At 33.9% G+C, this 26,983-nt stretch overlaps 1 protein-coding gene across 1 annotated transcript in view; it reads left to right on the top strand.

Moving 5' to 3' along the window:
- Nucleotides 1-26,983, top strand: part of STK31 (serine/threonine kinase 31) — a 106,323-nt gene that overhangs the window by 32,956 nt on the left and 46,384 nt on the right. The window contains exons 12-21 of the mRNA XM_024131233.2: nt 4,848-5,027; nt 6,649-6,765; nt 7,753-7,872; nt 17,382-17,513; nt 18,795-18,896; nt 20,244-20,324; nt 22,690-22,815; nt 23,441-23,566; nt 25,312-25,398; nt 26,100-26,249. Coding sequence (XP_023987001.1) covers nt 4,848-5,027; nt 6,649-6,765; nt 7,753-7,872; nt 17,382-17,513; nt 18,795-18,896; nt 20,244-20,324; nt 22,690-22,815; nt 23,441-23,566; nt 25,312-25,398; nt 26,100-26,249 — 1,221 coding nt within the window. The remainder of the gene's footprint in view (nt 1-4,847; nt 5,028-6,648; nt 6,766-7,752; nt 7,873-17,381; nt 17,514-18,794; nt 18,897-20,243; nt 20,325-22,689; nt 22,816-23,440; nt 23,567-25,311; nt 25,399-26,099; nt 26,250-26,983) is intronic.

Raw genomic sequence — 26,983 nt, 5'->3', positions numbered from 1 at the left:
TTTCTTTTTATGGTTGAGTAATATTCCATTGTATATACGTGCCACATCTTCTTTACCCATTCATCCGATGATGGACACATAGACATTTCTTCAAAGAAGATATACAGGTCAAAAACAGTCATGTACCAAAATGTTCATTGCAGCTCTATTTACAATAGCCAGGACATGGGCACTATTTCTTTTTGTCCACCTAGATGAAGGTGTAGTTTTCATATTACTGTGTGTGGTTCAGGAGCCATTGGAGCCCTGGTTTGAAACATTTTCTTAAATGGAATTGCATAAATAGTATAGGTTATTCTAGAATGGTGAAGTGAGCTTTTCATATAAAAGGATAGTGATGAAAGAATTCACCTGTCTGCATTGCAGCTTCTACTTTGCCCTGTAAAGTTTTATTTCTTCTCATTAACTGTTAGAAAACAGAGGTAAAGGATTGGCAAACAAGGTCATTTTTAAAGCTCTTTTCTTTTAAAAGTTTAATCTTAAAAGAAGTTTTGCCAAATCTGGTTTGTCTCTCTTTCTACTCTTCCCCTCGGTCACCAGTTAGTTCTTTTTTAAAAATTTTTACTGGAGTATAGTTGATTTACAATGTTGTGTTAGTTTCAGGTGTACAGCAAAGTGAATAAGTTACATATATACACACTCTCTTTTAGATTCTTTTCCCATGTAGGCCATTGCAGAGTATTAAGTAGAGTTACCTGTGCTATACAGTAGGTTCTTATGAGTTATCTATCTTATATATAGTAGTGTGTATATGTCCCCCCACCCGGAATCATATTTTTCTACATCTGTAACTCTATTTCTGTTTTGTAGATAAGTTCATTTGTACCCTTTTTTTAGATTCCACATATAAGTGATATCATATAATATTTGTCTTTCTCTGTCTGACTTCACTCAGTATGACAATCTCTAGGTCCATCCATGTTGCTGCAGATGGCATTATTTCCTTCTTTTTTATGGCTGAGTAATATTCCACTGTATATATGTACCACATCTTCTTTATCCATTCCTCTGTTGATGGACGTTTAGGTTGCTTCCATGTCCTGGCTACTGTAAACAGTGCTACAGTGAACATTAGGGTGCATGTATCTTTTTGAATTATGGTTTTCTCCAGAGCTACATGTAAGTGAATGAAATTAGAACACTTCCTAACACCATACACAAAAATAAACTCAAAATGGATTGAAGACCTAAAAGTAAGGCTGGATACTATAAACCTCTTAGAGGAAAACATAGGCAGAACACTTCTTGGCATAAATCACAGCAAGATCTTTTTCAATCCACCTCCTAGAATAATGAAAATAAAAAGAAAAATAAACAAATGGGACCCAACTAAATTTAAAAGCTTTTGCACAGCAAAGGAAACCCATAAACAAAATGAAAAGACAACTTACAGAATGGGAGAAAATATTTACAAATAAAGCTACTGACAAGGGATTAATCTCCAAAATATACAAATGGCTCATGCAGCTCAATATCAATAAAACAACCCAGTCAAAAAACGGGCGGAAGACTGAAATAGACATTTCTCCAAAGAAGACATACAGATGGCTAAAAAGCACATGAAAAGTTGCTCAACATCACTAATTATTAGAGAAATGCAGATCAAAACTACAATGAGATATCACCTCACACTGGTCAGAATGGCCATCATCAAAAAGTCTACAAATAATATATGCTGGAGAGGGTGTGGAGAAAAGGGAACCCACTTGCTCTGTTGGTGGGAATGTAAATTGGTACAGCCACTATGGAGAAGAGTATGGAGGTTCCTTATAAAACTAAAAATAGAGTTACCATGTGATCCAGGAATCCCAGTCCTGGGCACCAGATTATTCTTTAAGCTTTTCTTTAGTTTGCTGAAAAATAGTTTGATTTTTATTTATATTCTTCAAGTAAATACTTAAGAAGTATAACTTATACTTTGATAATGAGGGTCAAAGAAATGAAATGTCATGATTTTGATTTCCTCAGCATTTATTGAGATTTTTTTTGTGGGCTACAATACACGGTTAATTTTTCATGACTGTTCCTTTAAGTTCAAAAGGAAAGTATATTCTAGGTTTTCTTTGTGTGCAGGTTCTGACCTATAGCTATTATTTTAAGCTTTACTCTTCTGTATCTTTGCTTAGTTTTTTTATCTGATCAGTTTATCAGTTTGGGGATATTTTTGTTATATCTTCTAGTTAATATATTGTTATATATTCTGCTTCTTTAAATTGTTCAAAATATTTCATTGCTGTATTGTTGAGTGTTAATGAATTTGTGATTGTTACGTATTTTAAGCTGTTATGTAACATTATTTTTCCCTTAAGGTGTTTTGGGATAAAATTTTATTTTTGTTTTCTTTTATTATTCTTATCCCACCTGTCTTTCTGGTTAATATTTGCTTTATATATATTTTCTTTTTTTCTTCCCTTTATTTTAAATGTCTCTCTTAGACAACACACTAACAGATCATTTTTAAAAAGAATCCAATGTGTCAATCTGCCTTTTGATGGGTAACTTGATTTATATATTTATAATTACTGTTTTATTAGAACTTATTTCTGTGATTATTTTTGTGTTTCTGTTTATCATGGTTTCTTTTTTTTCTCCCTTTTTTTTTTTCACCTTCTACCCCTGATATCTTAGAACATTTTCACTTGCCTCTGGTGTGTCTTTTTGTCCGTCTGTATCTCCCTCCCATGAATCTAACAACCACAATTGTTGTCTAGGATTTTACTCACAGATTGTTACAGATATTGTATATGATATCTCAAGTAACAGACTTTAGAGTTATTTTCTCACTCTTATTTATTTTGTAAATTATTGGATATCTTTTGGTTTACTCTGTATTGGAATACTTTCTTTGAGAGTACTTTCAAGGAGGGCTTTGAGTGGTTGACTTTGTGAGGTATTAAATGTCTCAGGATATTATATTTAAACAATTTAAATATTTAAACAATTGCTTACATTTAAGCTCTTTAAACAGTTGTTTAGTGAGCTCCAAAATATTAGGTCCATTTTCTCTTCAGACCTTTGACAATAATAATCCATTGTTTTCTTCATTCAGTAGTTGTTGATATGAGTCTGATTTTTGTTCTTCTGTTACCTTTTTTCCTCCTGGAGCTTGAACATTTTCTCTTGACTTATTTCCTAAATTGCACTGAAACATATATAAGTTTAGATTTAATCTGAGGCAATTCAGTTTGAGGTTTTTCTTTAACTCTAGGAAATATTTGATAATTATTTCTTAAAATACTGTGTCCCCTCCCACCTCATTTACATTTTCTTTCATTCTGAGACTTCTGTTAGATGGATGTTTAAACTTCTGTTCTTTACATATTTTAATTGTTCATTCATTTTTCTCTATCTTTTTATCCCTTTCTGTGTCTTTTTGGAAGGATCCTTGACTTAACCACCTAGTCACTAATTGGTTCTTTTGCTGTATTTCTTCTGCCACTTAACCAATCCCTTGTGTTCTTTATTTCAAAGATTATTTCTTTCATACTTAATAATTTCAGTTGGTTATTATTCATAGCTACTTGGTTTTGCCTTATGTTTCCAATATTCTTTCTTTCTTTGAGAATATTTTTTATGTTTATTTTGAGTTCTTACTATTATCTGGGCTACTGATTTTGCTTCCTTTTTATAAGGTGGCTTAGTTTATTATATTTCTTTCAGAATGCTTGTATTATTCACACATTTCATCCTCCCCTGTACTTCCCCTCAGGACCTCATAGTCTCTTGAAGAATTATAAGTTGCCTTAGTGTGCTGTTGTATACATATGTGATAGTGTGGCAATGGGACCTAGGGAGGGGTGAAAGCTTGGATCATAACTTCACATGGGTTTAGGGAATAGGATGGGGTTGTTACTCAGAACTTCTAGGGTTGCAGTCCGGGCTCAACTACTTCCTATTGGCTTTTCTTCTAGGTGATCTTACTCTTCAGAGGACCTCCCAGTCCTGGGAGGAAAAGAGCCACTGCTCTTTTCCAGGGGCTGCCACCCTTGGGTGTAAATGCTACCAGGTATTCAGGGCAAAAGGGAAGAAAAGAGAGTGCTTGGCCAATTCTTTTGTATTGGTTATCAATTTTTGCCTCATCTAGGTTCCTATACTGTACTTGTATAAATCCATTGCCTCTTGCTTGTGCTGCTGCTTTCCTGCCCAGTGTGAGGGAGAAAGAAGGGCGTATGAAGACAGTTCTTTTCCCACAGGATGTTCTCTGCTGTGGTACAGGCCTTCTTCCACTTGCTATGACCATATTCATTCAGTGCTAAGCACCAGCCATCCTCTCTCTTTCCAAGGGTTTCTCAGAGTTTTGTGATAAAAATTTCTGGGGTCTATTAAGTTTTCCTCTTGTCTCTGTGACATTTCTAGAGTCTGATTCCTAGAGAGAGCCATCAAGCTCTTTTGTCTCTGCTAGGCCTTTCTAAAAATGCTTTTAAGTGCATACACACACACACACATATATGCTTAATGTCTTTCCTTAATTGGAATTACTTGAATATTTTGGTGTGTTTATTTTTACTTAGCAGTAGCTCTTAGAAACTTCCATATCAGGACAAAATAGTAGTGATTCTTACGTAAAGTCAGAGAAAAGAGGATAATTTCTACTTGATTAAAAACCTAAGAATATAAAACCTTCTATTTTATAACCTTAATTCACTTAACGTTTACTTTTACAGTCCAAATAAATCACCTTATAGGTAGTTTTATGCTTTTATGTCTAATTATTCTAAGTTTTATTTTTAAAATGCTCGAAGATAGGGATTCAACATACTACTTTTCTGTCTCTCATATTCTAATATGGTGCTTGAATCCTAATATAAAGTTAATAAACTTTAAGAAACAAAAGTATCTCTCTGCAGGATTTGTCAGCCTCTTTGGAAGCAGTATATGGACAGGCCAAAGAAGGGGTAAACTCTGAAGAAATACTGAAGAAATTTTATGACTGGAAGTGTAATAAAAGAGAGGAGTTCACCAGTGTTAGAAGTGAAACAGAGGTTTCTCTACAACATCTTGTAACATGGTTTCAGAGAACCTTAAAGGTAACAAGAGCTGTTGCCGAGTGGTGTCATAGCATAAGCCAGGGAATGTGTATTTTTAAATTGTCCACATGTAATTTACTTCTTTCTGAGAGAGAGAGTGAGGGAGGGAGGGAGAGAGAGATAAAAAAGAGAAAAAATATTAATGAGAATATGAATGAGAATGCTGGGATAGAAGTGTGAGGGATTTACATACTTACATTCTCTGTTTAGGACATATATGAAAACAACTTCAGTCAAGTTACAGGTGTAAGATAATATCAGTGTAGTTTATTACAAGTGTAGTGTATATTTTACAGCTATAGTGTAGAGATAGGGTATGTGCTTTGAGGGTAGTAGAGCTTTCCTCTTTTTGGTTTCTTTTTTAGCAAGACATATGTGTTTTAACATTAGTTGGCTAACTAGCCATGATTACAATGTTGTTTAGCAGTGTAAGTCTTTTAAGTTTTAGTTATCTTAAATATCCTAAAGATATCTAAAATAAATGGGGAATATTAGTCTCATTTGATATTAGATATTAGAAAAGGTGTCTTGTATATCTTTTTTAAAAAAATTCTTAATTATTATTGTGAAAACACCATGTAATTTTCTAAAAGGCATGTGGCTTTGTGTAATGTACTCAGAACCCTAATTAAATTTTGGCCTAATTTTGTTATTGATTCAGTGTTCTTCTATGTGCTTTACATCCTCCTGAGCAAAGGGAAAGACACCTATAGTGTCATTTATCTCTCTGTGTGAATGATTTCCAAATATGCAGTTCTAGCTTTGTCTGGGGAAAAAAATCTTTAATCTCCTGCTACTTCTAGAACTCTTCATTTTTGGTACTTTCTTATGGATACATTAATGTAACTAAGTTATTTCTTTGTCTTCTTTTGTTATTGATCATAATTGTCTTTCCATTTAGGTTAATTATCTGTTATCCTTTTCTTTCATTTCCATATCCGTTTCCCAAATCTAGACCTCCATAAACACATATCTGAACCTCTGAAAGCCAAGTGACTGCTTATGACATTTATGTTCTGTATTATAGTTTGGGCCCCTGATGTCAATTTGGTCTATTTAACACCTTGTTATAAAGTCTGTTTCCTGATAGAAAGTACCTTAGTTTTCCTAATGAGATGGAAACTATCAGGGTTTAATTTTTAACTTTGAATCTTCATATTCCTTAATGCTAGTGGGTCATCATTAAGTACCAGGTATAATCATACCCCTTCTTTGTATAAACGCTGATATTGTCTGTCCACTACCTGTCAGATTTAAACTTGCTACCTGAGCAGTCAAGGTTCTTTGCCAGTTTTTAGTCAGACTGCCTCTTTTACTATTCCCCCAAAACATCTTGGTCTTGTCCGTGTTTTTTCTCATAATTTTCCTCTGTATTGTCCTCTCATCTCTCTTAATAACTAATTACCTTAACAAAAATCTGTGTTTTCTTTAGGCGTGTGAGGTGTGTATACCTTTTCTTTCCGGTGCATAAGTTTTGTGAGGGTAGTACTTTATGTTTTTTGTGTTTATTTCCCTCTCGTTACCCAGTACATAGGTTAATGCTCTGCTCCAAGTATAAGGACACAATACTAATTGAAATAATTAAATGATATACTTCATGTTTTTTATTTTTGCAAACGAGGCCTTTGATCTATCTGTGGAAGAATCACTGACTTCTGAAGACACGATTGGTAATATTGATGAAATCCTAGAGAAGACTGAGTCAAGTGTCTGCAAAGAGCTGGAGATATCTCTGATTGTGAGTATTGATATTCTTTATTACTGCTTCCTTTGAAGCAAAGTGGTTTCCTTACTAGGTAGACAGTGTTAAGACTAGTCTTAGCTTTCCTCGTAAAGGCCTATTTGAGATAGTAACACTGTCAAGTTCTAATCCAAATACAGTGCGAAGTCTTATTCTTCCACAGGGTGGTATTTTTATTTTAGTAGGATATTTCACATGAAAAAAAAATCTAATGTTTAATTCTAGGAAAACAACTCTTAATCTGAGTGTGTCAGCTTTCTTGAGCACTTGATTCTTGAGTCCGTCATACCCAATGACTGTAAGTGTAAGATAAGACTCTTTAGAGTGTGTGAAAACTTGAAATAAAATCTGAAAGAGCTCTTGGAAGTGGATACACAAGTTTGATTAGTGGCTCCCTTTCCCAACTGTGTATACTCTCTTTTGCTGTGTAAAGTTAAAAATTAGTGAATTTTGTAATGTTAATATTGCTCACTGGAACTCTTAACGAATTTTTCAGTCTGCTTACCAAAGTCTCATTGGTTATGTTCTTTATTTTGCTTGTTTCTCTTTACCTTTTGTGATTTTATAAAGATTGGCATTAAAAAATGTGCATTACTATATTTCCCTATTGTCAACTTGTCCTTATTTAGATGGTTTTGTAGCCTTGATTTTAGAAGTGGTTGTTAACAGATATCTAAAAATAAAGTTGAAGTTCTATATATTGTTTAGTTCTTACATTTAGCATAACAGTATCCCTGATTTCCTTTAACACTCTACTTCAGACAGCTTTAAGTATAATAGCGTTATGGGAATAAAATTTCCCATATGCACATCTTTGACATCAATCTCTCTTCTCCCTAGAAAAATATCTCTGTTTAAGAAATATTTTGAAATAGATATAGAAATTCATTAAGGGTATCATTTTAAAGTGTATCCATTGTTATTGAAGGTTTTAACTATTTTGTATTCCTTTGTATATAAATCTGTGTGTATGATTTCATTTAGGAGCAAGGTGATGCAGACAAGGAGATCACTTTAAATACATATAGTCAAGTAGTACAAAAGATCCGTTCAGAGGAAAGGCTTATTGCCACAGTACAATCCAAGTACAAGGACAGTGTTGAGGTTGGATTATGCTTTATATTATTGGTCTTATATACTAATGCTTTGAAATTTTTAATACTTAAACTTTTCTCGAGTAGTTTAATACCCAGTATGTAGATAAATTATTTACTATTGCTAGAAAAACGCTATAGCCATTGTTAGCTGGTATGTAATTAAATTCATCCTATAGTGGAAATGGCATTTCACTGATATAAATATATGAGATTTTTTTATTGTCTTAAATCTTTGATTTTCTTATGTCCTTTAAAACATAACTTTTATCATTTTCTTTTTGCCTATACAAGTTTACAGTAGAAAACTTGCTATATACAGAAAGATACGAAGAAATAAAAGCATTGATTATAGTCCCCTTTGCTTAAGAGATACTCACTGCTAGTTTCCCTTTGTGAATGGTGACTTATATGTATGTATGAATATTATGTGCACTACATCATTTTGTAAACTGTTTTGAAAGTGTTTTCTTCGTTTAATTGTGTATTATGAACATTTGCCCATATGATTAATAATTCTTGTATACTGTCATTTTGAGTGACTAAAACATCATCTCCTGCATAGATGTACAGTGTTATTTAACCTTTCATTTATCAGATGTTAAGGTTACTTCCATTTTTTTTACCATAAATAACACTGTACATAATCTTTGTACATAATTTTGTGTATTTCCTCAAATAGATTCCTAAAAATTGTTAATTACTAAGTCAAAAGGAATGAACATTCTTAAAACTTGATACATATTGTCAAACTACTTTTGGGAAGGGTAATTTCAATTTACATCCTCACTAGAAATACAATTTTCTGTAGCAAAGTATGTCTCACTGTGTGTCTCTGCTTGAAATATTTTTTCCCTTTGCTTCTTTGATTGCTAGAATGATACTCCTGTTGGTGGGAATGTAAATTGATACAGCCACTATGGAGAACAGTATGGAGGTTCCTTAAAAAACTAAAAATAGAACTACCATATGACCCAGCAATCCCACTACTGGGCATATACCCTAAGAAAACCATAATTCAAAAACAGTCATGTACCAAAATGTTCATTGCAGCTCTATTTACAATAGCCAGGACATGGGCACTATTTCTTTTTGTCCACCTAGATGAAGGTGTAGTTTTCATATTACTGTGTGTGGTTCAGGAGCCATTGGAGCCCTGGTTTGAAACATTTTCTTAAATGGAATTGCATAAATAGTATAGGTTATTCTAGAATGGTGAAGTGAGCTTTTCATATAAAAGGATAGTGATGAAAGAATTCACCTGTCTGCATTGCAGCTTCTACTTTGCCCTGTAAAGTTTTATTTCTTCTCATTAACTGTTAGAAAACAGAGGTAAAGGATTGGCAAACAAGGTCATTTTTAAAGCTCTTTTCTTTTAAAAGTTTAATCTTAAAAGAAGTTTTGCCAAATCTGGTTTGTCTCTCTTTCTACTCTTCCCCTCGGTCACCAGTTAGTTCTTTTTTAAAAATTTTTACTGGAGTATAGTTGATTTACAATGTTGTGTTAGTTTCAGGTGTACAGCAAAGTGAATAAGTTACATATATACACACTCTCTTTTAGATTCTTTTCCCATGTAGGCCATTGCAGAGTATTAAGTAGAGTTACCTGTGCTATACAGTAGGTTCTTATGAGTTATCTATCTTATATATAGTAGTGTGTATATGTCCCCCCACCCGGAATCATATTTTTCTACATCTGTACACTTCCTAACACCATACACAAAAATAAACTCAAAATGGATTGAAGACCTAAAAGTAAGGCTGGATACTATAAACCTCTTAGAGGAAAACATAGGCAGAACACTTCTTGGCATAAATCACAGCAAGATCTTTTTCAATCCACCTCCTAGAATAATGAAAATAAAAAGAAAAATAAACAAATGGGACCCAACTAAATTTAAAAGCTTTTGCACAGCAAAGGAAACCCATAAACAAAATGAAAAGACAACTTACAGAATGGGAGAAAATATTTACAAATAAAGCTACTGACAAGGGATTAATCTCCAAAATATACAAATGGCTCATGCAGCTCAATATCAATAAAACAACCCAGTCAAAAAACGGGCGGAAGACTGAAATAGACATTTCTCCAAAGAAGACATACAGATGGCTAAAAAGCACATGAAAAGTTGCTCAACATCACTAATTATTAGAGAAATGCAGATCAAAACTACAATGAGATATCACCTCACACTGGTCAGAATGGCCATCATCAAAAAGTCTACAAATAATATATGCTGGAGAGGGTGTGGAGAAAAGGGAACCCACTTGCTCTGTTGGTGGGAATGTAAATTGGTACAGCCACTATGGAGAAGAGTATGGAGGTTCCTTATAAAACTAAAAATAGAGTTACCATGTGATCCAGGAATCCCAGTCCTGGGCACCAGATTATTCTTTAAGCTTTTCTTTAGTTTGCTGAAAAATAGTTTGATTTTTATTTATATTCTTCAAGTAAATACTTAAGAAGTATAACTTATACTTTGATAATGAGGGTCAAAGAAATGAAATGTCATGATTTTGATTTCCTCAGCATTTATTGAGATTTTTTTTGTGGGCTACAATACACGGTTAATTTTTCATGACTGTTCCTTTAAGTTCAAAAGGAAAGTATATTCTAGGTTTTCTTTGTGTGCAGGTTCTGACCTATAGCTATTATTTTAAGCTTTACTCTTCTGTATCTTTGCTTAGTTTTTTTATCTGATCAGTTTATCAGTTTGGGGATATTTTTGTTATATCTTCTAGTTAATATATTGTTATATATTCTGCTTCTTTAAATTGTTCAAAATATTTCATTGCTGTATTGTTGAGTGTTAATGAATTTGTGATTGTTACGTATTTTAAGCTGTTATGTAACATTATTTTTCCCTTAAGGTGTTTTGGGATAAAATTTTATTTTTGTTTTCTTTTATTATTCTTATCCCACCTGTCTTTCTGGTTAATATTTGCTTTATATATATTTTCTTTTTTTCTTCCCTTTATTTTAAATGTCTCTCTTAGACAACACACTAACAGATCATTTTTAAAAAGAATCCAATGTGTCAATCTGCCTTTTGATGGGTAACTTGATTTATATATTTATAATTACTGTTTTATTAGAACTTATTTCTGTGATTATTTTTGTGTTTCTGTTTATCATGGTTTCTTTTTTTTCTCCCTTTTTTTTTTTCACCTTCTACCCCTGATATCTTAGAACATTTTCACTTGCCTCTGGTGTGTCTTTTTGTCCGTCTGTATCTCCCTCCCATGAATCTAACAACCACAATTGTTGTCTAGGATTTTACTCACAGATTGTTACAGATATTGTATATGATATCTCAAGTAACAGACTTTAGAGTTATTTTCTCACTCTTATTTATTTTGTAAATTATTGGATATCTTTTGGTTTACTCTGTATTGGAATACTTTCTTTGAGAGTACTTTCAAGGAGGGCTTTGAGTGGTTGACTTTGTGAGGTATTAAATGTCTCAGGATATTATATTTAAACAATTTAAATATTTAAACAATTGCTTACATTTAAGCTCTTTAAACAGTTGTTTAGTGAGCTCCAAAATATTAGGTCCATTTTCTCTTCAGACCTTTGACAATAATAATCCATTGTTTTCTTCATTCAGTAGTTGTTGATATGAGTCTGATTTTTGTTCTTCTGTTACCTTTTTTCCTCCTGGAGCTTGAACATTTTCTCTTGACTTATTTCCTAAATTGCACTGAAACATATATAAGTTTAGATTTAATCTGAGGCAATTCAGTTTGAGGTTTTTCTTTAACTCTAGGAAATATTTGATAATTATTTCTTAAAATACTGTGTCCCCTCCCACCTCATTTACATTTTCTTTCATTCTGAGACTTCTGTTAGATGGATGTTTAAACTTCTGTTCTTTACATATTTTAATTGTTCATTCATTTTTCTCTATCTTTTTATCCCTTTCTGTGTCTTTTTGGAAGGATCCTTGACTTAACCACCTAGTCACTAATTGGTTCTTTTGCTGTATTTCTTCTGCCACTTAACCAATCCCTTGTGTTCTTTATTTCAAAGATTATTTCTTTCATACTTAATAATTTCAGTTGGTTATTATTCATAGCTACTTGGTTTTGCCTTATGTTTCCAATATTCTTTCTTTCTTTGAGAATATTTTTTATGTTTATTTTGAGTTCTTACTATTATCTGGGCTACTGATTTTGCTTCCTTTTTATAAGGTGGCTTAGTTTATTATATTTCTTTCAGAATGCTTGTATTATTCACACATTTCATCCTCCCCTGTACTTCCCCTCAGGACCTCATATTCTCTTGAAGAATTATAAGTTGCCTTAGTGTGCTGTTGTATACATATGTGATAGTGTGGCAATGGGACCTAGGGAGGGGTGAAAGCTTGGATCATAACTTCACATGGGTTTAGGGAATAGGATGGGGTTGTTACTCAGAACTTCTAGGGTTGCAGTCCGGGCTCAACTACTTCCTATTGGCTTTTCTTCTAGGTGATCTTACTCTTCAGAGGACCTCCCAGTCCTGGGAGGAAAAGAGCCACTGCTCTTTTCCAGGGGCTGCCACCCTTGGGTGTAAATGCTACCAGGTATTCAGGGCAAAAGGGAAGAAAAGAGAGTGCTTGGCCAATTCTTTTGTATTGGTTATCAATTTTTGCCTCATCTAGGTTCCTATACTGTACTTGTATAAATCCATTGCCTCTTGCTTGTGCTGCTGCTTTCCTGCCCAGTGTGAGGGAGAAAGAAGGGCGTATGAAGACAGTTCTTTTCCCACAGGATGTTCTCTGCTGTGGTACAGGCCTTCTTCCACTTGCTATGACCATATTCATTCAGTGCTAAGCACCAGCCATCCTCTCTCTTTCCAAGGGTTTCTCAGAGTTTTGTGATAAAAATTTCTGGGGTCTATTAAGTTTTCCTCTTGTCTCTGTGACATTTCTAGAGTCTGATTCCTAGAGAGAGCCATCAAGCTCTTTTGTCTCTTCTAGGCCTTTCTAAAAATGCTTTTAAGTGCATACACACACACACACATATATGCTTAATGTCTTTCCTTAATTGGAATTACTTGAATATTTTGGTGTGTTTATTTTTACTTAGCAGTAGCTCTTAGAAACTTCCATATCAGGACAAAATAGTAGTGATTCTTACGTAAAGTCAGAGAAAAGAGGATAATTTCTACTTGATTAAAAACCTAAGAATATAAAACCTTCTATTTTATAACCTTAATTCACTTAACGTTTACTTTTACAGTCCAAATAAATCACCTTATAGGTAGTTTTATGCTTTTATGTCTAATTATTCTAAGTTTTATTTTTAAAATGCTCGAAGATAGGGATTCAACATACTACTTTTCTGTCTCTCATATTCTAATATGGTGCTTGAATCCTAATATAAAGTTAATAAACTTTAAGAAACAAAAGTATCTCTCTGCAGGATTTGTCAGCCTCTTTGGAAGCAGTATATGGACAGGCCAAAGAAGGGGTAAACTCTGAAGAAATACTGAAGAAATTTTATGACTGGAAGTGTAATAAAAGAGAGGAGTTCACCAGTGTTAGAAGTGAAACAGAGGTTTCTCTACAACATCTTGTAACATGGTTTCAGAGAACCTTAAAGGTAACAAGAGCTGTTGCCGAGTGGTGTCATAGCATAAGCCAGGGAATGTGTATTTTTAAATTGTCCACATGTAATTTACTTCTTTCTGAGAGAGAGAGTGAGGGAGGGAGGGAGAGAGAGATAAAAAAGAGAAAAAATATTAATGAGAATATGAATGAGAATGCTGGGATAGAAGTGTGAGGGATTTACATACTTACATTCTCTGTTTAGGACATATATGAAAACAACTTCAATCAAGTTACAGGTGTAAGATAATATCAGTGTAGTTTATTACAAGTGTAGTGTATATTTTACAGCTATAGTGTAGAGATAGGGTATGTGCTTTGAGGGTAGTAGAGCTTTCCTCTTTTTGGTTTCTTTTTTAGCAAGACATATGTGTTTTAACATTAGTTGGCTAACTAGCCATGATTACAATGTTGTTTAGCAGTGTAAGTCTTTTAAGTTTTAGTTATCTTAAATATCCTAAAGATATCTAAAATAAATGGGGAATATTAGTCTCATTTGATATTAGATATTAGAAAAGGTGTCTTGTATATCTTTTTTAAAAAAATTCTTAATTATTATTGTGAAAACACCATGTAATTTTCTAAAAGGCTTGGAGGCATGTGGCTTTGTGTAATGTACTCAGAACCCTAATTAAATTTTGGCCTAATTTTGTTATTGATTCAGTGTTCTTCTATGTGCTTTACATCCTCCTGAGCAAAGGGAAAGACACCTATAGTGTCATTTATCTCTCTGTGTGAATGATTTCCAAATATGCAGTTCTAGCTTTGTCTGGGGAAAAAAATCTTTAATCTCCTGCTACTTCTAGAACTCTTCATTTTTGGTACTTTCTTATGGATACATTAATGTAACTAAGTTATTTCTTTGTCTTCTTTTGTTATTGATCATAATTGTCTTTCCATTTAGGTTAATTATCTGTTATCCTTTTCTTTCATTTCCATATCCGTTTCCCAAATCTAGACCTCCATAAACACATATCTGAACCTCTGAAAGCCAAGTGACTGCTTATGACATTTATGTTCTGTATTATAGTTTGGGCCCCTGATGTCAATTTGGTCTATTTAACACCTTGTTATAAAGTCTGTTTCCTGATAGAAAGTACCTTAGTTTTCCTAATGAGATGGAAACTATCAGGGTTTAATTTTTAACTTTGAATCTTCATATTCCTTAATGCTAGTGGGTCATCATTAAGTACCAGGTATAATCATACCCCTTCTTTGTATAAACGCTGATATTGTCTGTCCACTACCTGTCAGATTTAAACTTGCTACCTGAGCAGTCAAGGTTCTTTGCCAGTTTTTAGTCAGACTGCCTCTTTTACTATTCCCCCAAAACATCTTGGTCTTGTCCGTGTTTTTTCTCATAATTTTCCTCTGTATTGTCCTCTCATCTCTCTTAATAACTAATTACCTTAACAAAAATCTGTGTCTTCTTTAGGCGTGTGAGGTGTGTATACCTTTTCTTTCCGGTGCATAAGTTTTGTGAGGGTAGTACTTTATGTTTTTTGTGTTTATTTCCCTCTCGTTACCCAGTACATAGGTTAATGCTCTGCTCCAAGTATAAGGACACAATACTAATTGAAATAATTAAATGATATACTTCATGTTTTTTATTTTTGCAAACGAGGCCTTTGATCTATCTGTGGAAGAATCACTGACTTCTGAAGACACGATTGGTAATATTGATGAAATCCTAGAGAAGACTGAGTCAAGTGTCTGCAAAGAGCTGGAGATATCTCTGATTGTGAGTATTGATATTCTTTATTACTGCTTCCTTTGAAGCAAAGTGGTTTCCTTACTAGGTAGACAGTGTTAAGACTAGTCTTAGCTTTCCTCGTAAAGGCCTATTTGAGATAGTAACACTGTCAAGTTCTAATCCAAATACAGTGCGAAGTCTTATTCTTCCACAGGGTGGTATTTTTATTTTAGTAGGATATTTCACATGAAAAAAAAATCTAATGTTTAATTCTAGGAAAACAACTCTTAATCTGAGTGTGTCAGCTTTCTTGAGCACTTGATTCTTGAGTCCGTCATACCCAATGACTGTAAGTGTAAGATAAGACTCTTTAGAGTGTGTGAAAACTTGAAATAAAATCTGAAAGAGCTCTTGGAAGTGGATACACAAGTTTGATTAGTGGCTCCCTTTCCCAACTGTGTATACTCTCTTTTGCTGTGTAAAGTTAAAAATTAGTGAATTTTGTAATGTTAATATTGCTCACTGGAACTCTTAACGAATTTTTCAGTCTGCTTACCAAAGTCTCATTGGTTATGTTCTTTATTTTGCTTGTTTCTCTTTACCTTTTGTGATTTTATAAAGATTGGCATTAAAAAATGTGCATTACTATATTTCCCTATTGTCAACTTGTCCTTATTTAGATGGTTTTGTCAGCCTTGATTTTAGAAGTGGTTGTTAACAGATATCTAAAAATAAAGTTGAAGTTCTATATATTGTTTAGTTCTTACATTTAGCATAACAGTATCCCTGATTTCCTTTAACACTCTACTTCAGACAGCTTTAAGTATAATAGCGTTATGGGAATAAAATTTCCCATATGCACATCTTTGACATCAATCTCTCTTCTCCCTAGAAAAATATCTATGTTTAAGAAATATTTTGAAATAGATATAGAAATTCATTAAGGGTATCATTTTAAAGTGTATCCATTGTTATTGAAGGTTTTAACTATTTTGTATTCCTTTGTATATAAATCTGTGTGTATGATTTCATTTAGGAGCAAGGTGATGCAGACAAGGAGATCACTTTAAATACATATAGTCAAGTAGTACAAAAGATCCGTTCAGAGGAAAGGCTTATTGCCACAGTACAATCCAAGTACAAGGACAGTGTTGAGGTTGGATTATGCTTTATATTATTGGTCTTATATACTAATGCTTTGAAATTTTTAATACTTAAACTTTTCTCAAGTAGTTTAATACCCAGTGTGTAGATAAATTATTTACTATTGCTAGAAAAACGGTATAGCCATTGTTAGCTGGTATGTAATTAAATTCATCCTATAGTGGAAATGGCATTTCACTGATATAAATATATTGAGATTTTTTTATTGTCTTAAATCTTTGATTTTCTTATGTCCTTTAAAACATAACTTTTATCATTTTCTTTTTGCCTATACAAGTTTACAGTAGAAAACTTGCTATATACAGAAAGATACGAAGAAATAAAAGCATTGATTATAGTCCCCTTTGCTTAAGAGATACTCACTGCTAGTTTCCCTTTGTGAATGGTGACTTATATGTATGTATGAATATTATGTGCACTACATCATTTTGTAAACTGTTTTGAAAGTGTTTTCTTCGTTTAATTGTGTATTATGAACATTTGCCCATATGATTAATAATTCTTGTATACTGTCATTTTGAGTGACTAAAACATCATCTCCTGCATAGATGTACAGTGTTATTTAACCTTTCATTTATCAGATGTTAAGGTTACTTCCATTTTTTTTACCATAAATAACACTGTACATAATCTTTGTACATAATTTTGTGTATTTCCTCAAATAGATTCCTAAAAATTGTTAATTACTAAGTCAAAAGGAATGAACATTCTTAAAACTTGATACATATTGTCAAACTACTTTTGGGAAGGGTAATTTCAATTTACATCCTCACTAGAAATACAATTTTCTGTAGCAAAGTATGTCTCACTGTGTGTCTCTGCTTGAAATATTTTTTCCCTTTGCTTCTTTGATTGCTAGAATGATACTCTTCTAAATAGATATGTGGATAATTAAGAAATCAGTGAGTAGAATTGTCTTGTTGAAAATTGAAGAATTTCTTACTTCAATCTGAACCTAGTAAATACTAGTTGAATCTTCATAGAGAATTAATGAGTGGTCAGAAAGCGACTGTTCGATTAATATTGTTGTCTATGTGTTGAAAATATAACAACTCTTTCTCTCACTTAGTTTAAGAAACAGATTATTGAATGTTTAAATAAGAGCCCCAATGTGGATCACTTGCTGTCCATTAAAAAGACACTGAAAAGCTTAAAGGCTCAACTGAGATGGAAATTGGTTGAAAAGAATAATTTGGAAGAAGTAAGGAAACAGTTGGTTCTTAATGAACTCTGTGTGTACCTCATTTTATTTATGCGTAAGAATAATGCATAAATACACTCTTTAAAATTATTCACATTTTGTTTTTCCCTTCAGTGTTGTGTTTAAATAAAATTACTATGTTAATAGTGTAAACATTTTCCCATGTCATGAAATGTTTTTAAAAAACATTTTACATGGTTGCCTTGGTTGTTAGTAAGATAAGCATTTTCAAATAATTTAAAAAACTGTTGATATGGACTGTTATAATACCTATTAAAAACAAGCCTACTACATGCTGCGAGGCTATGGGGTACTCCCCCAAAGGTAGAATTTTGTCGTAAAGTTCAGGATGTCTTTTTTTAGCTCTCTTTTTAATGGCTGGACATACTATTTCTTGCAAATAGTTTTAAGTTGTTTTCATATTATAATAGAACTGGAAGAATTAGGACACTTTAAACTGGACTAAACCTCCTTCTTTAGGCTTGAAACTTTGTGAATGAACTGGCATTCTTTGTTTCCTTGAACAAAGAATTTACTTGTCAAAGGGATTTACATTATATCCTAATCCAACTTGAGTTAGCTTTCTTCCTCATTGGAGCATTTAAGCATGGAGTGGAGCTAATTTAATAGTTTAAAATTTTTCTAGTTTTATCCTATTCTGGGCTGTGGGGAATGGGGTCTTTTTTAGTTTAATTTTTTAACTTTTATAGAAACATCTAACTTTGAAAACATGTACCTTTTAAGGAGGCTTGTTCATTATCTTAGAGTTTTATGGAGTCTTTGTGAGTCCTACATTGTCTTTCCTGTAGTAGACATGCCACATGTTTACTAATTTTTTAAAAATCAAATCTTACATAGATTTGGATTCTAAGGATTCTCAGTTTACACATTTGCTTCAAAGTAGCTTTTGTAGAGCTACATGTTTATTTTTTCTTTCAAGGCTTTTATGATTTTTTCTTCCTAAAATGAAATGGTGGCAGTTGGTCGTCTTAGAGAAAATGTACAGCAAATTAAGAGATAAGAAATATCTATGTAATTAATTTTATGACTTTATTTTTATAATTCCTTTTTGTCGGTTTTGGAAAAGTCAGGATTAGAATAAACTAATAAATATTAATTTGACAAGTGTTATGAGAGATTGTTATGTGCTAGGTGTAGAAGGATACATAGAAATCAGACAGAGTGATTTGCTGTAGAAGTTGCATTAATTCTTACTAGGAAGACTTGTTTTGAGTCTACTTTCATAAGTCTGTAAGGTCACTTTTTTCTTTCTGATTAAAGTCCGATGACCATGATGGATCTGAGATTGAGGAAATAAAACAAGAAATAACTCAATTGCGGAATAGTGTCTTTCAGGAAATTTATCATGAGCAGGAGGAATATGTAAGTATTTGATTCTTTGAAATTTTGAATTAGTTTTTACTGTAAAAATTGAATTCAAATATCCATTTTTATGAAGTGTACTATAATCAAAAGATCAGAGATTATACTGGCATAGTTAAGTTGGTATAGTAATGTTTGTGAATTTAGAAATTAATTTCTGATGACAAAATAATTCATAACCATTGTGCCAAATGTGAAAATCACAGAAAAGTATAAGGAAGAAGAAACATTATCTGTAATGTTCTCACTCAGTGGTAACAGTAGTATAATCACATTTAACTTTTGAGTTAACTTCCTTTTAGTTTTCTTTCTGCTTGTTTTTACAAGAATCGAGATTATAACAGACACTTGCATATTGCTTGTTTTCTGTTGAAAATAAAGCCTAAAGATTTTTTCCTTTATTAAAATCTGTATGAACATCATTTTAGCTTAAAACTGCAATGAAAACATTAATAGGGCATCATAATTTAGTTGAAGAATATAACAAAATAAAACTACTGGGTTGGGGGAAAGTTCTACCATGAATTTTTGTGACTTTGGAAGAGTCAGTCAGCATATTTTGTCTTTAAAATGGAGAGAATATTGTATTTTATGTTTCAGGGATGTTATGGGAAAGAAGTAAGATAAGAAACAGTGCCTCTGAAAAATAAAAATACTATGAAAATAATAGGCATTTTAAGTGTTATGCATTATTTAGCAAACTTATCTGACTGTGTGTGCTTCATTGTTCACCTTATGAACCTTGGATAAAATAGCTATCTCCCAGGAACTTGATAAGTATCTAGAAGTTTTACTGAATAAACATGTGATAAGTGACTTTTCTAAGGATTCTCAGTTTACACATTTGCTTCAAAGTAGCTTTTGTAGAGCTACATGTTTATTTTTTCTTTCAAGGCTTTTATGATTTTTTTCTTCCTAAAATGAAATAGCCATTATTTTAAAATGTTACTGTGTTCTATTTTGTTCTGTGTTTGTACTGTGTTCTACTATTTTGAGAAATAGTGACAATTTTATGACTCAAATTGGTTTTTCATACTTTTTCATTTTAGCTTGTGAGTGAGTATGGAGTTTGACCTTAGGCAAGGTTTTGTGCCTGTATATGTATATTAAGCTTAAAATTGGTAATTAAGTTTTTCTTCTGTTAGTAAGATGGTAATTTAGAACCAAATGGCTCTTGGTTTTCGTTTAATATTTCTTGTAGTAGAAGGCAAAATCAGTGATTATATATTTTATGAGGTTATAGATATTATTAGATTATATATCTTGTTAGATGTATAATAAGGGAGATACCAGCATGTCACAATTGAATATATATTGATCTATAATAAAAATATTTTTTAAATTTAGGAGAAGCTGAATAGCTTGGTACTGAAATGGTTCCCTGAGCTTCCTCTACTTCATCCTGAAATAGGATTACTTAAGTACATGGTAAGCGTTGTTTCCCCTGAGGATTACTGTTCTGCAGAGAGTGTTGAAAAGTGATGACGTTAAAATTATGTGTTAGTGTTAAATTTATAATATCCTTACTTTATGGAAATGTTCCTGAGGAATGGTTTTTAGGTATTATTAGAACTTTTCTCAAGACTGTCTTTAATACTTGCATACTATATTTATATCAATTTGCATGTTTTTAATTTTTATATCAATGTTTATATCAATTTGCATGTTTTTCTTTGTTTTCTCTTTTCCTCATACCCACTCAATACATTGCATGGCACTTATTTGAATTATAGTTGTTTATTTTTTGAAGTGATGAAGCAGTTTAGCTTCTGTTCCAGGTTAAAATAGGAGCAGGACACTGATAGTCATGAGGAATTTAAACAAAATTTATCTTTTAAGTTAAAGCAGGCAGGATTCAAAGCCTGGGAGATCAGTGTATTAGAAGGACTCTGTGGAGCAGGATTGGTAAACTTCGGCTCTCAGAGCAGAATCTGTGCACTGGCCCAGCCGCTCCGCGGCATGTGGGATCTTCCCGGACCGGGGCACGAACCCGTGTCCACTGCATCGGCAGGCGGATTCTTAACCACTGTGCCACCAGGGAAGCCCAAGATGTGTACGCGGGCCTCTCACTGTTGTGGCCTCTCCCGTTGCGGAGCACAGGCTCCGGACGCGCAGGCTCAGCGGCCATGGCTCACTGGCCCAGCCGCTCCGCGGCATGTGGGATCTTCCCGGACCGGGGCACGAACCCGTATACCCTGCATCGGCAGGCGGATTCTTAACCACTGTGCCACCAGGGAAGACCAAGATGTGTATTCTTTAAGATTGTCATTAAGTCCATGATAATAGCTTAAATACAGTACATAAAGGGATGTTCACATAGACTAGTGAACTCATAAATGTGTAAGATTAATAAGTCCCATAAATTGTTAAAGCAATTACTGTATAATCTTTTCAGACTAAACTTTAAAATAATGTAGTGTTTTCCTTGCAATTATTTAACTCTTGCTTAGAGACTCTCTCTTACAGGATGGGTGAGTGAATTTGTGGTGCTATATAGGACTTGAAAATTAATTTTAAAAATATGCTAATCTGTTTTATTGTGGAAGATTATAAAAGGTTCAAATTGTGGCTTATGGATGCCTTTAATTATTTTAAGATGTTTTCCTGTGATGTATCCTTAGGAAACCCCTGTAGATTATGTATTGTGGATTACTTAAATATGCTGACAACACTTAAAAAAAAACAGAAAATAATTTCACAACCCCTCTTACTAAAACTATATACCACAGTAAAACTCAGCTTGATTTAAAATTTATTTATTTATTTATTTATTTATGGCTGTGTTGGGTCTTCATTTCTGTGCGAGGGCTTTCTCTAGTTGCAGCAAGTGGGGGCCACTCTTCATCGCGGTGCGCGGGCCTCTCACTATCACGGCCTCTCTTGTTGCGGAGAGCAGGCTCAGTAATTGTGGCTCACGAGCCTAGTTGCTCCGCGGCATGTGGGATCTTCCCAAACCAGGGCTCGAACCCGTGTCCCCTGCATTGGCAGGCAGATTCTCAACCACTGCGCCACCAGGGAAGCCCCAAAACTCAGCTTGATTTAAAATGTTGATAGTCATGTTTTAGTGCAAAAAAAAATTATTCCTTTTAAAAAGTAGCAGAGGGGCTTCCCTGGTGGCGCAGTGGTTGCGCGTCCGCCTGCCGATGCAGGGGAACCGGGTTCGCGCCCCGGTCTGGGAGGATCCCACATGCCGCGGAGCGGCTGGGCCCGTGAGCCATGGCCAATGAGCCTGCGCGTCCGGAGCCTGTGCTCCGCAACGGGAGAGGCCACAACAGAGGGAGGCCCGCATACCACAGAAAAAAAATAAAAAAATAAAAAAATAAAAAGTAGCAGAAATACCTAGTAAAGTTAAATTATTTAAAAGCCATTTTCACTTTTGAGGATTCCACTTCAGAGGCAGGTTAGAGTTCACAGTAGTCATAATTTTTAGACATCTCATTCCCATTGTACAGTCTCCTTTTTATTTGTCATCATTTTAATATTTTTTAGGAAACACATGAAGTTTTCCAGGTAAACATAAGGGTCCCTTGCAAGCACGTCTGGTTCATCCCAGTCATCTTCAGAATCTGTTAGAGAACTGTTGCAATGATTAAATGTATGGTCATTACATTTTGGGTGGCAGTTCAAGAGCCAGGAAATAGAAAAAATATGAAACTTTAAATATTTTTATTTATTAGTGTCTCCAGTAGGATTGATGTCCAATCCATCTAATAGTATGTAACTAATTTTGTTGATTATTTAAAAGTGCTTGGATTATTTGGATTCTTCAACTGTAACAAAAACTTGTGCCTAGAACTCTGGTGGTCTTCTTACAATGAGCTTGGAAAGGGATCTTCTTGATGCTGAGCCCATGAAGGAACTTAGCAGGAAGCGTCCTTTGGTATGTTCTGAGGTTAACGGGCAGATAATTCTTTTAAAGGTAAGTTTAAGTTGTTTGGACTTGTGGGAGATTCAGAAGTACAAAGGGGAGTGGTGGTGGTACTTTTCAGGAAAGTAAAGACCCACTGTTTATTTTCTAAATTATGTGAATTGACTGGTATGATGATTATGCTTCCAGTGTTGTTGCCAGAACTAATTTTGAATTTAAAGTTTCTCTCATTTCCCTAAATAATATATGTCTTTAATAGGATATACTTGCTTTCCTTTTTTCGGGTGAACTTATTACATTCTAGCCAAGAGGCTTTTAAAATTCTTGTTTTTCTTACATTTCTCTTTGAAATCTCAGCTATTTTGCCAACACAGTCTTCTGTGTTGATTTCTTCTCTTCAATGACCTGGAAAACTGTTAATCAGGATAGTAGGATAATTACTTTGGTCTTAGTGAGTGCATATTGTAGAGTGTATCTTAAGCTACTGGTAGAAATGTTCTTTTCTTTCTAAATCATATCATTTAAAGCAGATAGAAAAAGTACTTATACAATTAAAAAATTAAATTTAGATATATTTTAACTTATATAAAAATCTAATTTAAGTTGGAATGATATATAATTAGAGTGAGATTTTTAATCTTGTAATTGCCAATCCCTCTTTTTTTTTTGGTACAAGGGCTATTCTGTGGATGTCGACACAGAAGCCAGGGTAATTCAGAGAGCAGCCGCGTATCACAGAGCTTGGAGAGAAGCTAAAGAAGAGTCTGGGTTGCTACCATTGATATTCCTGTTTTTGTGTAAGGTAAAGTTTTTATGCTAGTGTCTTGCAGAAAACATTTTATTTAAAGTGCGTTTTAGCTCCAAGCTTTAGAGAAGTAATTAATTCCTTTTAATTTTTTAAAAATTGAAGTATATAGTTGATTTACAATATTGTGTTAGTTTCAAGTGTACAGCATAGTGATTCAGTATATTTGCAGATTACATTCCATTACATGATAATGGGTATAATTCCCTGTGCTACACAGTAAATCCTTGTTGCTTATCTATTTTATATATAATAGTTTGTATTTGTTAATCCCGTACCCCTAATTTGTCCCTCCCACTTTCCCTCTCCCCTTTGGTAACCACAAGTTTGTTTTCTATGTCTGTGAGTTTGTTTCTGTTTTGTATATACATTCATTTGTATTATTTTTTAGATTCCACATATGTGATATCATATAGTATTTGCCTTTCTCTGACTTATTTCACTAAGCATGATATTCTCTATCCATGTTGTTGCAAATGGCAGTATTTCATTCTTTTAAATGGCTAATATCACATTGTATATCTACCACATCTCCTTAATCCAGTCATCTGTTGATGGGCGTTTGGGTTGCTTCCATGTCTTGGCTATTGTAAATAGTGCTGTTATGAACGTTGGGGTGCATGTATCTTTTAGAATAAGTTTTTTTGTTTTTTCCGGATATATACCCAGGAGTGGAACTGCTGGATCATATGGTAGTTTTATTTTTAGTTTTTTGAGGAACCTCCATACTGTTTTCCATAGTGGCGACACCAATTTACATTCCTACCAACAGTGTATGAGGGCTCCCTTTTCTCCACATCTTCTCCAAAATTTGTTATTTGTAGATTTTTTGATGATAGCCATTATGACAGGTGTGAGGTGATACCTCATTGTGATTTTGATTTGCCTTTCTCTAATAACTAGTGATATTGAGCATCTTTTCATGTACCTGTTAGCCATCTGTATGTCTTCTTTGGAAAAATGTCTATTCAAGTCTTCTGCCCATTTTTTGATTGGTGTTTTTTTTTTTTTTTTTTTTGTGGTATGCGGGCCTCCCTCTGTTGTGGCCTCTCCCGTTGCGGAGCACAGGCTCCGGACGCGCAGGCTCAGCGGCCATGGCTCACGGGCCCAGCCGCTCCGCGGCATGTGGGATCTTCCCGGACCGGGGCGCGAACCCGGTTCCCCTGCATCGGCAGGCGGACGCGCAACCACTGCGCCACCAGGGAATCCCTGATTGGTGTTTTTTGATATTGAGTTTTATGAGGTCTTTGTATATTCTGGATATTAACCCCTTGTTAATCGCATCATTTGTGAATATTTTCTCTCATTTCGTAGGTTGTCTTCATTTTGTTGATAGTTTCCTTTGCTGTGCAAAAGCTTATAAGTTTAATTAGACAGTCTTCAAAAGGTGGTGCTGGGTATGTAAAGCAATGAAATTAGAGCATTCCCTTACACCATATATAAAAATAAACTCAAAATAGTTTAAAGACCTAAATGTAAGACATGAAACCGTAGAACTCCTGGAGGAGAACATAGAAGAAACAGTCTTTGACATAAATTGTAGCAATACTTTCTCCTATCAGTCTCCCTAGGCAAAAGAAATAAAAGCAAAACTAAACAAACGGGGCCTAATTAAACTTAAAAGCTTTTGCACAGCACAGAAGTAATTCTTTCCAGAAAAGTTATTTTGTACAGTCATTGTATACTAAAAATATATTGAAGAATTTTTCACTTAGATTCTCGTTCTCTGTTTTGCTTCTCAGTCTGATCCTATGGCTTATCTGATGGTCCCATACTATCCTAGGGCAAACCTGAGTGCTATTCAATCCAGCATGCCTTTAACTTTAGAAGTAAGTAAAAAACCTTATTTCCATGGATGTATTAAATGAGAAAAATAACATCTAAAGTTTATTTAGGATATACTACATGCTTTATACAGTGTACAGTTTTGACTCATTCTATTTAATTGTCATATCAGCCCTGTGATATGAGTTATCCCATTATATACAGATTAGAAAAATGAGGCTCACAGAGATTAATGTGACTTGCACAGGGTCCCTCATCCAGTGGCTGAGTTGGGACTTGGAATTGGGTCTTTTTGGCACCAAAACCTATCCTTATAACTATTAAGTTGTGCTGTATGTAAATTGTGTAGTATAGCGCTTGGTATTATAAGTTTTAAGCAATAGCTTTAATTTCTATTGTAAATTTGAATTAGTAATAACAATAAAGGATGCCCAGATTCTTGCTACCCAGTAACACTATTTCAGTCTCTTTTTCTTCTAGGTGCTTTCTGCTCATTATATGTAATCCAAGTCTTCTTAGAGACTGTAGTCTCTAAGTCATACACACACACACACACCACACAGTATTACCAGTTACATAATCAGGACTTCTATCCTTTAATTCTTTCTCTATGCTGTATTCTTTTTAAAGATTCATTTGGAGGAAGCTTAGTCACTTTTGGAAAAGTCTTTTAATTAGAGAAAAGGTTCAGCTGTTAAAATGATTTGTCTACTTCCTGACTTCTTTTGTATGTACTTGTCTGTAGGAAGCTTTAAAGGTCATGAAAGGTGTTGCCCAGGGCCTGCATACATTGCACAAGGCTGACATAATTCATGGATCACTTCATCAGAACAATGTATTTGCTTTAAATCGTCAACATGGAATTGTTGGAGATTTTGACTTCACCAAATCTGTGGTAAAATATAGTGGCTTTATAAATAAGTTCTAGACTTCATTTAGTATTATTTAGTATTATTAGGCAGTAGTTCAGCACTTTTATATCATATGGTAATTTATTGTAAGATCTTTGCCTTCAGTTAAGGTGTGTCATGTAGTATAAGCAATTATGTGTTATCAGGTACGTGCTGGAACAAGAGTTTCTAAAGTTGTGCATTATATTTTTTAACCGTAAGTCTAAGGAGCAACCTGAAATTACAGTCAGTGGCTTGACAACATTAGCATTACTTAATTAATTCATCAAGAAACATTTAGTTGCTGGAAGTACACAAGGAAAACTACGTGGCCATCTCCTGTCTCCCAGTCTACTGGTGCCCTCCCCCTCAATAGATTAAATTTAGATATACATACTTTGCTATTTTTTGATTAATGGGCATTTTTAGAAACTTGGGAACCTTGGACTTTTCCGTTTAATTCAAGTTCTAGTTTGATGACATTGTCTGTGAAGTTTGTTGTCATATTACCTCAGAAGAGGCAGTTTGTGGGAATAACAAAATCAGACAATTAAAGAGCATATTGTGATTTTTTTTTTTTCTTTTTGGTAGAATGGGCAATTTCAAAATACACACAATCAGAGCTTCCCTTGGTGGCGCAGTGGTTGAGAGTCTGCCTGCCGATGCAGGGGACACGGGTTCGTGCCCCAGTCTGGGAAGATCCCACATGCCGCGGAGCGGCTAGGCCCATGAGCCATGG

This window comes from Physeter macrocephalus, chromosome 5 (genome assembly GCF_002837175.3).
Source record: "Physeter macrocephalus isolate SW-GA chromosome 5, ASM283717v5, whole genome shotgun sequence".
NCBI lineage: Eukaryota > Metazoa > Chordata > Mammalia > Artiodactyla > Physeteridae > Physeter > Physeter macrocephalus.
This window is presented reverse-complemented; position numbering and strand designations above follow the sequence as displayed.